Below are 13742 nucleotides of genomic sequence, written 5' to 3'. Positions count from 1 at the left end.
ATACATTTTCTAAAGGCAAGTTTATATTTACAAAGCAGTTAGCAGTAATCATATCTCGTTCACTATGCACGAAGTCCAAACCCAGTGAGTGTTACTCGCCGTCTTGCCCCTGTGTAATGATTTAGAATGCACCTCACAGTAGGTTACCGACAGCATGATGTTTAGTGAATAAACCCCAAGGCGAATCATCACACTCCTTCCACTTTTTTAAGACGTTGAACTTGAGGAAGGACATCTGAGCCTAGTGCTGTACCAGCAATGCATGCCAATAGGATTGGCTTATAAGTTTGGGAAGGCTTGTGGGCCATAGCTGAATTCTGGAAATGCCCTTGGTAAGTGAGAATCCACCTTCATGCCTTATGGGGTATTTCACTTATATTGTATCTCAAGAGAAATGCGAAAAACCTTGCCGTTCGTGATACTGACCAGAAAATCATTAAAAGATAAACCCCGTGTATTACGATGTCACAAAATGTCATTGGAAGGAAACCACAATCCGGATTACTTGAGAGAAACCAACCGGTCTAAGGAGACTAAAAAGACGTAATTAACAGTGGAACATGAAAAGAGATTTACTGGAAGAAAAAAAAATATGGAGTGAAGAAAGTCAGAGGAATAAGAAGTTAAGAAACATTTATGTGCAAATCAAGCCGTGAGAATGGTAAAGGACCGATAGTGGGTCTACATCAAAAGTGCTTATTGTTAAAATGATATTAATAACCCTGGAAAAATTCAAAGAAGGTCCGTATAATAAAAACACATCAATAAGAAGAAAAAAGGAGTGTAGGAATATATCACAGATATCAAACAGCATCAGCTAGAGGTACCTAGAAGAAAGTACCTGGTCATTAATAGAGGATAGAGGTAAAAGAGGGATTCCATATTAATGCCTTTTACAAAACAAGATACACAGACGCATTCTCCAGATCTGACTCGGTTGGACCTGGAATGTGGAGGCTAGATGAGATCAGAATCCTTTTTCCAGCTGGGCATATACAGAACACGTATAACTGACCAAACTGTAGACTTGGGCTAGACTTTCTTCAAGAAACTCACAAATTTGTGAAAAGTCCTCGCCTTCACAACAGTGAGAACACTAAAACACCACATGCACAGTACCGCTTCTAAATGAACTGGAAGATGGCAAGATAAAGGACATCTTTGGACTGACGATAGAGAGAACGGATAGACAAGGGTAGGATGATATATCAGAACGATGTTCTTTGGATATAGCGGGATAAGGAAAATGCTGTATAGCACTCCTAAGAGATGTATTCGCTAACCGGGACTTTGTAGGTGAGAAAAAAACATTTCAACTCCCTGACTTCACTATGAAACGCCATCCCTAGTGAGCTTCTCCTACAGGGAAGACTGGCCTTGCAGAATACATAATAGTGTCTGATACCTTTTCAGAATTCCTCCTGTATATTACATTAGATAGAAGAACTTTACTGGGGGGTGCCCTTCACAAGTCAATAAGTAGGACTAACGTGAATATGTCAGTTTGGTGAAGATACACCGTAGTGAAAAGTCTTGCCCATGTGAGCTCCTCCAAGTCAGCGTGCATAAAGACATTTGGCATTCATGCATGCAATTCAGTGACGCGACACACACAAACCCCATACAATTATTTTACAGGTGTACTATATACTAAATGCATTAGACTGGAATATTGTGAGCATTACGAAGGCTTTCTCTTTGAATCATGGGTCTCAGGGGCCACAGTGCACCACACAGGCCCTGCTTGGGCAGAAGGATAATAAATATTGGGAGAGTAATAGAAAAAATAACAATCCAGGCAGGGAAGATTAAAACAGATGGAAGAGGGAGACAGGGAATGAGAGAATGAGATGGGAGAAAAAAGAACAACATGAAAGAATAAACATAAGAGAAAGATTTGAGGAAGAGAGAGAGAATGTAAAAGATGGAGGATATAAAGATGGGAGAAAAGTTGGACGAAAAAAGAAATAAACAGACAGCAGATGCAAGAGAATCGTAGGGGGGGGGGGAAACGAGCGCCTTTGAAAGCCATTTTATACATAGGCCGGGATCTATCGCAGGCAGAATTTGGATTATTTTCATATTAGCTTGTGTTCTGGATCTGTCCTATTTATGGAAGATTAAACATGCAAGAAAGGATGCTAAAAATACAATTAGTGCCGAAAAAATGTGCAGCGCATCCACTTTGCAAAGTAAACTGTAGGAACATCTGATTTCCCAAGCAATCAAATCCACTGTGCCAAGGAATAGGCTCACATATTGCTATTTTTTGTTCGACATTTTTATGGCAAAAACAATCTTGTATACTTAAAAAGAAATAAGGAGAACTGTGTTATGCGGTTTATTATTACGGCAATGATCATGCACACCGCTGTGCTAGGCTGATCTTGTTGTGAGATGATTTTTTTTAGCAATTGTTTGGCTTGTCAAAGAACGCCAAGAATGTCCAGAATTGGTGAATCCCAATTAAACCATTAAATCATGTACAAATCAGATTTAAATAACCGAGCCCATCAGATGACCAATGGCCTGAGAATGTTAGAAGGGGGTAATAAATAATATCCTCTAATATATAAGTATTTTTAATAATACTTGATTCACGGGTATATAATAAAGCATTTTTCTTTGTTATTTTAATTTGAACAAAAAAATGTACATAACAACGCAAATGTATATCTTGATGGAAATAGGAGATATATGAAGAGGAATGAAAGGGGGGCTTTAAATAAAGGGCAGAATGAAAGGCAGACAAAGGGGGAGCGCAAAAGAGAAAGGGATGGAGATGAAGTTTGGTGCAGCACCATCTGCCTACCGCTCCGTGCCACACAAATACCACCCCCTGTAATCTCCCAGCCCGGCTTAGCGCAGATCTGCTCAGTATCCATCTGCTTTTGTGATTTCTGGGGATTGTAAGTGATCCGCGGAAAGGGACCTGGGGCATTTACATGCTGCTTCTCCTGTGTGTCACGCAAAAAGTTTCTCTGGTCGTGATTATTCTATGATCGCCGGTGGCGAGATTACCCAGAATGCAACCGGAGATTAATTAGATCCACGGCACTATATGTAGAATAGCATAGGATGAATTCATCCAAGAAATTGCAGACTCATAGCCCAGCACCCCAAGAAAAATAAGATCAAATAACACATAGGACTGGAAATAATTCACCGGGCGTATTATATTGTCATCTGTTACAATGTAACCCATTTCTTGATATCAATATAATGGAAGATTTTTTATAATTCCTCTGTAGGTAATGACGACCATTTCTGGTAGTGCATGTTAATTCATTGTATGGCTATGCCATATTTTTCCCATCATCACCTATTCCTCATCCCTTGCTGCTGTCCTAAGTACTGAACCTATCACTCACATTAAGAAGCAGACTTGTTTATTTTTATTTTTTGGCATGAAATGGGTTCGTGTGCCACATATCTCTCACAAGGAAGTGGTTAAACAAAGTCCCGTTTGGCATAAAAATAGTAAAAATGATAGTGCTCACAATCTCAGCCTCGTGAAAAGATGAACTTGAGTTCTGATTGACAGCAGGTTAACGGCTGCTAGCAGTTAAGGGTTAATGGAATGTCTCGGAGACCTTTTCCGCAGTATTTTCTACTGTTTTGGGATCTGCTTGGGAGAGAAGCAATTAACCCTCGACAGACAGTGTATGCATTGGGGAAGGGTTAGTGGGAAATGTGCACGTTGGCGGCAATGCATGAGTTAATCCTGATTTGCATGTGCCTGACCTCCATTGGTCTCTGCAATCCTAGTGCAAGCAGCACAGAGACTGCAGATAGAAGCTCTATATATAACTCTGCGGTACGGTGGTGACAAGGACCCTCTCAGCCATTGCAGTGCAGACACCCACACTATTTACACACTGGATGCGCTCACAACAAAAACAATCTATATCATTGCAATGAGAATGCGGGATGCACACGTTACAAATCCCACAGTGTTATTTTGGGTTAAAAAACATATACATTGTATGCTTTCTCTCTACATTCATCTGAGCTTCCACAGGTAACGTTCAGACGAGTCTTTTTAAGACAATACATTTTTGTAGATGAGGGTTAGTGATTGCTGTGGAAAGGTCTTGTAAATGTATTATGTTCAATAAAATGTAATAATGATAAACAGTTAAGGCAAAGGCCAAACCAGATCTGGCCAACAACCTCATGGAGTCTATTCCATAAAGTCCTCAATGAAACTCCAAGGTCACCGGTCTCCATTACAAACCAACCGGTTGTACTCATAGTGGAAAATCCAAGCTTAAATTGCCCAAATTTGTTGGCTTAATTTGGCAGAGCATATTGGGCTCACCCAAGACTACAGGAAACTCAACTAAGCAGCTGAACTTGGGACCTCTGTGCCGAGCTTCAGTGAGTTCTGTCGGAGTTAGCTGGAGAAGCGAGCCAAACCTGGGTCTATCAGCTGTTAACGACGCAGGGCACGGTAGTGGTGTGGGCAACCCACCAAATAGAGACTTCCGAGCTGAGCACAAGCCAACCGTGTGCAAGTATCTAAAATCCAGTGGCGAGTAAGAATACCCCAATACTGGTGAGGATACAACCTCAGACAGGTAATTTTGGATAGCAAATGCAAATGGTACACTCTACACAGATATTGTTGTTGGCAAATCTTCTCTACCTATTCTCGCTTCTAACAATGCAGCCTTAACGCTTTATTCTTTACAAACAATTATACTAAAGTTGCAGTAATGGTCACCCGCTTAAAGTACTAGCCTTCCAACCTTTTGCCAGAGAGCTTTTCAATGCATCCACCACTCTCTCTCAAAACTAAGGAGCGCATATTATTCAAACTATAACCTTTTAAATTCCTGCGGTTGAGGACTACGGCTCACATAATGTCGAATGGCAGCGTGAGAATCACAGTCCGTAGCTGCCTGGGCTGGAGGAACTGTCCAAGCGATTCAACCATAGACTCCAGAATTCTAACCTGTTTGGTAGGTGAACAGCCCTTAATTATTCCAAAGCTGGGAAAGGTTTGTTTGATAAGACCTGGTTTGCGAGTTCACAAATCTTCATAAAGCCTGGTTGAAAGCTGATATTGGGAAAGTGTTTACTGTAAACCGTCCCAAATGTGTTTGCACATTAATGTCCACTGGAGTATCTATGGAAAAGGCATATTCAAATCAGGAGAATTCCTGCTCTTCCTGCAGAACTATTCCAACCAGTCTCCGGGAAGTACTGGATTTAGCGAAAGATGTAATCATATCCGGTAACAGATGGAAATTGCAGGTAACCCAATCTTGTTACAGACAACTACGTCATTAACCTGATTCAGAGACCTGCTTCTTTGTTGAGTAGCTAGTGAGACTGCCATAAAGGAACTCAAAGCATCAAATGATCCTGAAAACCCTAAGAACATTAACCATAACACCAAAACCTGTTCCAAGCCAACATTTGTGATGTATTGGCTAACCCCAAATTATCCAGCAGTCCTTGTGGAAAGCCTACCATACTACAAATTAACATATATCAGTTGCCTGCATGCAAGCAGGTGTGTGATCTCTAAAATCTAAGTAGGAGAAGCAACAACCAAGTCTTATATGTATTATCAGTGTAGGCCATCTGACAGTTTACTCACCAAGACACTTTTAGTTTAGATGAAGCATTTTAAGTGATAGACTTGATTATGCATTATGAAGCGGCAGTCCCACTGAGTTTCTCCTTAATGCAAGTGATCTCACCAACTAAAATGTACCTTAGGAAGGACCTGAATACCATTCCTGCAGGACTAGAGAAGTCTTAAATCTTTCAACTCACCTACAAACTCATGGTTTACAAAATCCTCTGTTCAGAATGTTTACTGACTAAAGTCCTACAAGACCTAAAAAGATCCTGAATAGTGTAGAATTCCTTCAACTTCAGCAAAAAGATATGTAAATCCCACCTGATCCACTAGATCCTTTCTCCCGTAGCCTGTAGGTGGGTGATGTATACACTCGTTATATGACTTTATAATCTGGAGTCAGGACGTCACCCTATATGAACTATAACTAATACCATCTCAGATTTACACAATAATCGGCGGATAACACTGTATCACAAATAAAAGCAAGACTGATCCTGATAATCAGCGCTCTCGGGGTCAGAACACAGTTTTCTTTGAATGAATGGTGTGTTTTTCTAGCCTGTCCTCAGCAGCATCAAAACCAGGATGACGAACCGGTTTCTTTTAGAGAAAACCTGGCAAGGGTTACAGTCTTGCTCTGCGGCTCAGATAGAGATTCATATGTGCTCCTCAGACCTTAGTAGACATGGGCCTTCAGCAAGCAAACGATGAACCCAGTGATGATGTCAGGGTCTGTCACAGATAATATGTCATTGCATTACATAAAATGCTATTTTCTGAGCCTAACCTTACTTTTCGGAGATCAGCTTTCCATTTTGGAATAAAGTAAAACTATTTCAGACTGTCCATTACTTAACAGCGTAAAAACAAAAACCAGAAAGAAAAATATTCCGACGGCACTGAGGATTTCTAACGTGCCAGAGACGCGTAGGGCGAGATTCCAGCACATATGTGTCATTTCTGGGGGCTGCCAGTGTTATGTACAAGGGGAGCGTAAGAACATGTCCAGCCCCTTGACCAAAACAATGGCAGCCATTGTGAGGGCAACAGCAATAGATGCCTGTGTTCCAGTCGGGAAGCCATACGCTTGAGAAGAAACGCGACGACAACCAAGTGAATTGAAGTTTAAAGGGCAGCCCAGGTCCCAAAAGGCCAATGGCTTCTTTAATAACTTCCTGTTTGTGGCCAGGTCTCCGCTATATATCCCAGAATGTGAAAACCATGGCCCGTCTTCTTCTGTTACCATAACGTGTGATGGGACTAATGCCGCCATGCAACAGGCCTTCTATAAGGGTTTCTAATGTGTCATTTATTTTACCATGCCGGGTACTGAACCCAATGTATGTGTTGTATTTTCATTGGTTGGATAACAGGTATGCAATGTATGGGATTTCTCACCATTCCAGAGCTCAAGCAGTTAATCTGTGGGTTAAATATGCGACGCGAAGGTCATCCACTGCTAAACGCACAGTTTGGACGTCAGTCCAGAGGCACTTTTATATTTATATAACCGTGCAGGGCATGACGTAGGCTTTGCTGCATGGCTGCTGCAGGGACTGTGTCTATGCTGTCGGAGATTCCACTGGTCTCAGTCACTAATGAAGAACCAAGTATTGTATGCTCTCCGCATTTTATTCCTACACAATTTCCGATCTATGTGTACCTTGGCTGACTCCTCCGAGCAGGTTCCCTGCCTGTTCCTCTAGACCGTTGGCGCACTCTCACTGATCAATCACAGGCGGCCCCCCAGCCGCTGCGAGCCACATGCATTACCCGTCGGAGCATATGATCCAAACACAGAATCTGCCATTTTTCTACCTTATTAAGTCTTTGATGCCATCATTGTTTCCATTGTACAACGCTGCGGAACATGATGGTGCTATATAACGCAATTAATAATAACATACAGGACGGCCTTCTACCTATCCCACGCATGTTTAACTTCGCTCACCGTAATAACCTCTACCACTTCTGCTGGAACAGCATTCCACTTATCCGCCACCCTCTCCTGGAAGACATCCATTCTTTGATTACTACATTACTGCTGGATGATGGAATCGTCCCTGCCGAAATGGATCCCTCCTGTGTGCATATTACGTTTGTCGCCACACGCCATGAGCCAGTGTCAAAATTTGCTTAGCGGGTCTGCCTGAAAGCTCTGATTCCGCCTACCTTGCTAAACTTAACACTTTTGTAACTAAATGAAGTAGAAACCCCAGTTGTGCTTTCACTGCCCAGATCCTTCCCAGATGTAATTCTTTAACGGTGTCAAATTTTACACCATTCAGAATTTTGGCCGGGAGCACTTAATGGTCATGTGACACAAAAGCCGGCACTGATAGCGTGTTCAGATTCTGTGTTGTTGTATGGGATTAAAATAATAAATAAAGATCTCCCGAATGGCTAAGGTTCCTTTGGTGCACATACTAGACACCGCAACTCACATTTTGCCTATTTAATATATCTTCTTTCCATGGGAGTGAACATATGTTAATAAGCGGAGATCAAAGTGCATCCAGCCCTGTATTATTGTAACGAGCACAGAATTCATCATGAATTGCCCAGTGATTAATCAAGTGAGAAGCGGCACACTGGGAACACGGACGTGTGCCGCAATATGGAGGTGGGAGACCCGCGGACCTCTTTGAGATTGTGACCTCATAGGTGTTTGGCGATCGATGAGATATGTACACAGCTGTTACCGTTTCCAGGACCTAATCAGTCTTTCGGCACACGGTGCATTACATGATATATGACCATCAGGTACGAGCCCGTCATGCCTTAGCATTAGCCAAGTGACAGCTCTATAATGCCCATCATATTAAACTAATGCATAGGGGTTTGTGTGGCAGCTGCTGGGCCATAGTAGGTAATTTGTAGATATCCTGGGGTCGTTTTTCTAAAAAAAAGAGGCAAAATTCTTCATGGCTTATTTAACAATGTAGTTTCTTGACCTCCAACCCCCCCTCAGGCTCACTAACAGAGCAGAATATGGCAGGATTCCTTGTAAGCTAAAGTCATTAGGACTACGGCAAATATTAAAGAGCTCAAACACACCTTTGGCACCTGTGCTTAAGGACAGAATGAGGTTCTGTGACTTAATAGTACGACGATTAAAAGGTCTTGATTTGCAATGCAGGCGTGCGTTTTGGATGGGTCCTTTATATCTGACTCTTATATGATGTGCCCCCAACCCTTTATGTCTAATACCTTTGTCGTAGGGAGAGATGAGTGGTTAGTCTTTAGTGGTCTATTCACTAAAGAGGGGTTTCGATTCCCTAATGTCACTATGCATTCTGAAGGCTAAGCCTCTGTGCTCCTGCAAGAAGGTCTGAATCGACCTTTCATAATGCATAAGTAACGGGAAAGATTTATTAAAGTCACCTCGCTGATTATGTCATACATTACACAGGGCCAGATTAGCTCTTCTTGGCAGCTTAATGGGGTTCCCCTACAAAATGCATAAAGAAATTAGGGAGTTGGTGAATAGACCCCTCGGTGTATTTTAAACGACATGCATGAGATTCTAAACACCCAGGGACCTCAACGCCCCTGATGTGTCAGTTTGTCATTGTCTGCAAGGTGTTCCTGTTCGGTTTAAATTAGGGTACTGTCCCTAGCAAGACTTAGTGGGATGCACCATGGGAGTTGTAGTTCCACAGCAACTGGAGAGCTTCTTGTTGGCTGCCCCAGGATTAGAGGGTGAATTCTGTATATAAGAGAGAAGCTGCAGATTCAATAGAGGGAGAAGAGTACTGAAGAGGGGCAGATGGGCAATTTCTCCCTGGGCAGCTCTGATTTGCCAATTTGGGCCATTCGGACAGTTTTCATTGCTGTTCCACATATATCGCTGGGATTCTTGGAACAACAAGGACAAGGCATCAGTTATGTCCTGACCGGATCCTTTCTGTGATCACGCATTAGTGTTTTATACAGTCTATTTCTGTAAGTTATAGTGTGTACTCTCTACCATTTGTGTTTTGGGGCACACGTATATAGTATTTACCAGGAGATCTCTAAAAAGTGCAAAAATCTACTTAAACTACCTTCCTGAAGCAGCAACGCCAAGGGAAAAATGAATACAACACGTTGCATCGAATAGTCAGTGGATGAGGAGAGAGAATATGATAGATACATTTAAATGCATAAGAGAATCCAAAAGATAAGTCCATTTCAACAAAGGACAAAATGTCATGGACTAAAACTAGAGGGTGAAAGGGTGGTAGTTAAGTGGAACAGCCTTTCAGTGGAAGTGGTAGAAGTTAAAACAGTGATACATGATTCTGAGCATGCTGAAAAGTTACGTTTTTGTTTTGGAATAGATGTAACCATAGAAATCAATCCGAAATGGAACAGAAAGTTAGGTGTGAGCAACAACAAAAAAATATGAGCCACAGCTACCCAGCTGCCGGGGCTTGATTTAAAATATGTGTTTGTGTATGAAGTGATTTTAGGATATACACTACCGTTCAAAAGTTTGGGGACACTTTGAAAACACGGCACTTTCTCGCTGTAACATAATTGCAAAAAAGGGTTTTAACGATCAATTAGCCTTTTAAACTTAAACTTGGATCAGCATACACAACGTGCCATTGGAGCACAGGAGTGATGAGAGTGATAAAGGAGTGATGGGTGTGATAAAGGAATGATGATTCCTAAATGATTGATAAAGGGCCTCTGTACGCCTATGAAGAGATTCCATTAAAAATAGTAATTTACAACATTAACAGCACCTGCCATGTTTTTTTCATCCATTTGATGTTATTTTTTGTGTGGGAAAAAATGTTTCTCTTTCAAAAACAAGGACATTTCAAAGTGACCCCAAACTTTTGAATGGCAGCGTGCAGGACTGAGATCTGTCTATAAAGAGGATTTTTTGGTATTTCTGCACAATGTCTGTGTATTAGTAGGAAGACTTTGAGCAGCGAGTCCTTGATGTCGGTGTATCGGTTGGGGAAGGCAGATACGGGTTCGCGAGATATGGATTTTATAAGCCTTTTGAATCCTGTTTGTTAAGGGGGTTAGAAGTCTAGATCTTCATGTCTGTCCCTAAGGCAGCGAGGAGAGCTCTGACGACTGCTTGTTGGGAAGATGAGAGGTTTACCTCCTGATCTCTCCAGAAAGACCAGAGAATACAGTATGAGCTTGGTGTATTTAAACTAACTTTAACAAATGGATAAAATAATAGTCATCCAAGCCACCTTTGTAATGAGGCGACCCACAGACTGCCAGCCATCCCTGCAAACAAGAAGCATCTCCACATAGACAATTTCCCACCGTGTCCTAGAAGAAAAGGGACAACAAAGGGACAATCCTCTACGGCGTGACTCTGGTTCCAATTTAGGACAGTTGCTCAGTATGCAATAACTGATTGTTACGGATAATATGCAATTCCCTGATACATAGGAAATGGGGTAGAGCCATGGATTCTTGGCTTGTGTCGACTTGGGATGGATGAGATGTATCTCGGTAAGGGATATATGCTGTATTTATGGTAAACCTTAATGTCGCTACTGTGTCTTTTAAGCAGAGCTGAGATGTATTTTGGCTCTGGTTTAGGAAGGGATTCGTCCTGTGTGTGTGTGTGTGTGTGTGTGTGTGTACTTGTGTCTTTTGTGTGTGTGGGATTGGGTAATTGGTCTTTGTGTGTCTGTGAACTGACAGAAGGGGGGCATATGTGATCATTTTCACATTGCCCGGGTGCCCCAGCTGAATCCCCTCTGGCTAATTACATACCGGTTGGTTCTAACACCTGCTTCCCTTTCCCCCAAAAAAAGAAGATCTACCCCCCCTCCTAAATCTTCTCCTTTCCTGGGACACGACACATCCCCCGCCTCACCAAGCCCTTGAAGATGTGAGCTGTGGCTATTGTTCCCCTCTATGACGGATGGTGCACGCAAGCATCCACGCTACCAGTGCTGTCACACAATGAAAATTTACCCTTGCACTGCTGCCTTGGTCTTAGGCTTAGCATAGACTTGATCCGGCCATACAGGCATAATTATCAGATGCAGCCCATAATCTCTTTTTCATCAGATCACCCAATATTAGATATAATTCCACGCCGTCTGAGCCTGTGTCGGAAAATCTGTCAGCAGGTGGTCACTCCAGATGAGATATTAAACAGGACTGTCTAAGCCTCTCCTGATAGTCTGTAGCCAGGCAGTTACTTTATATCAGATTTAAACCGGGACACCTCGTGTTAGATATGAAATCCGGTATCGCTCAAGAGTGGTCCAACATATCCTTAAAGGTAAGAACGGTGACCAAAAAGGTGGATTACATTCTGATTGGTTAGAAGGAAGGCACTACAAACTATCACATTTTATGTCATCAAAAACATTAAAACGAATAATCGAAGTACTGCACCGACTGGTGGAAAGCGAAAGGCTCCCGTGACCTCACCATCAAGTCACTGCTTGCATCTGTTGCCAGGGAAAAGAAGGTGGAATAGTCGGGTCCATATTCTAATGCTTGGCCCACAAACACTGAGAATGAAACAATGACCCAAGGACTGTCACTTCTGTCACACAGGCTACCGGGTCAGCCAAGAGCTCATCCCACACAATACACTTTTCCTAGTGGTAATTCTATGTCCGCAACACAGTGCGGCCGGTACCTGTCCTATAAAACAGGCACCGGGTCTTCACGACACTACTGCTACTGGACCTATGATATTTGGTACCGAACAAGAATAGTTGTGAATGAACTTCAACTATATTACAGAAGGCCCGAGTCTAATGCATTATCTAGAAGGGCTTTTTGTTGCATTATTCCTTTATATTCTGCAATAACCGTATGTTTTGCAGTGTGATTTTCCCGCAATGGAAAAGTTTATACGACAAGCTGGCCCCGGCTCACGAGGAAGTGCAGTAACTACAATATGGTACAAATGGAAGAAGCTAAGCGTGCACAATGACAAGGCATTCTTAGAGCTACTTCTTATGGCTAAGCAGATTGTTTCAAGCAAATCACTCGGTCCCACACCATCAGAAGATGGGCTTTTGTAATGTTATGTAGCCGCTGAACCATAATGAATGTTCAGTGGAGGTGATTTTCCCACGTTTAGCCTGCCAGGTAAATCCCAAATCTTCTACCTCCATTTCTAGTTTTGCATCTACCAACGTCAACGCAATTTCTGTACGTCTCCTAATGACCTCAAGGAAGTTGCTATATACCTTTCTTCTCCTGATCAAATAATGACTGTCTCCACCTCATCCCAGCCTTGGTGGAACCAGGCCCATACAGCCTCCAACCAGATTCTTTGTCAACCCAACCCTCAGGTTGTCTTGATATATGTAAGGAAGCATCTTTACCCCAGGAGGAGACCATTGCCAAGTACAGGTCCTCCCACAGAATAATGGATTGCAACCACCCAGTCCTCCCTCCTACATCTTTATTGTTTCCGCCTGTACCCACCTGTCTGACCCTTCCCAAGCGTCTTCTCCAGCCGGTATGGACCCACATATTGCATGTGTGGTGTTCCACCACCATCTTTTCCCACTGTGGTCATCTTCTCCTCTCTCTTTCCACGGGGATCCAGATGCAAGGAAAATCCTCAAGAGGAAAGGGGGAGGAGGACTGGGGATGGAGGGGGGGGGGGCTGTCTTTGCTTCTTCTCCCCCCCTCTCTTGCTGGATAAACCTGTCCGTTCTTGTGACGCCCAACCAAGATCCTTTTGGTCCTCCACCATCAATAAGGTCTTGCTTGTCTGCTGGACCCTTTCATATGTTCTGCCTTTAATGCAGATCTCTGAAGTCTCAATGTGATGAATGAAACAAAAAAAAAAAAAAAAAGAGAGCACACCCTAATGGAAGAAGCACCCTCCTGCTTCTGAAGAAAATAAATAAATAATGCAGTATTGATCACGGTGGATTGTAAAAGCAGGATGGTGTCAGGGTGACGGGAGCATGGTGTGGATGCTGCCGTGTTACATACAAGCAGCCCAGCAGGGACCTGCTGATCACGCTCACTGCTAGAGGTGGGGAGTGAAGGAGGGGGGAGCATGCAGCCCTCTGGAGCAGGGATGTTAGTCTGCATGTGATTGGTAGATGCAAGGCTCTTTTCTGGTTGGTGGCAGAAGGTTGCATTATAATTGGACTATGAAGGGGGGTTACCTTGTGTGTAGGGATGTGTGGCTGCGTGT

General features: G+C 42.8%; 1 protein-coding gene across 1 annotated transcript in view; it reads right to left on the bottom strand.

Annotated features, from left to right (window-relative positions):
* Nucleotides 1-13109, bottom strand: part of LOC149275204 (serine/threonine-protein kinase BRSK2-like) — a 42646-nt gene extending 29537 nt beyond the window's left edge. The window contains exon 1 of the mRNA XM_089504904.1: nt 13016-13109. Coding sequence (XP_089361030.1) covers nt 13016-13109 — 94 coding nt within the window. The remainder of the gene's footprint in view (nt 1-13015) is intronic.
* Between the last annotated feature and the right edge of the window lie 633 nt (nt 13110-13742).

This window comes from Sceloporus occidentalis, unplaced genomic scaffold (genome assembly GCF_023333645.1).
Source record: "Sceloporus occidentalis isolate IW3139 unplaced genomic scaffold, rSceOcc1.0.p SCAF_295, whole genome shotgun sequence".
NCBI lineage: Eukaryota > Metazoa > Chordata > Lepidosauria > Squamata > Phrynosomatidae > Sceloporus > Sceloporus occidentalis.
Note: the sequence above shows the minus strand (reverse complement) of the source record. Positions and strands in the feature narration are given on the sequence as shown.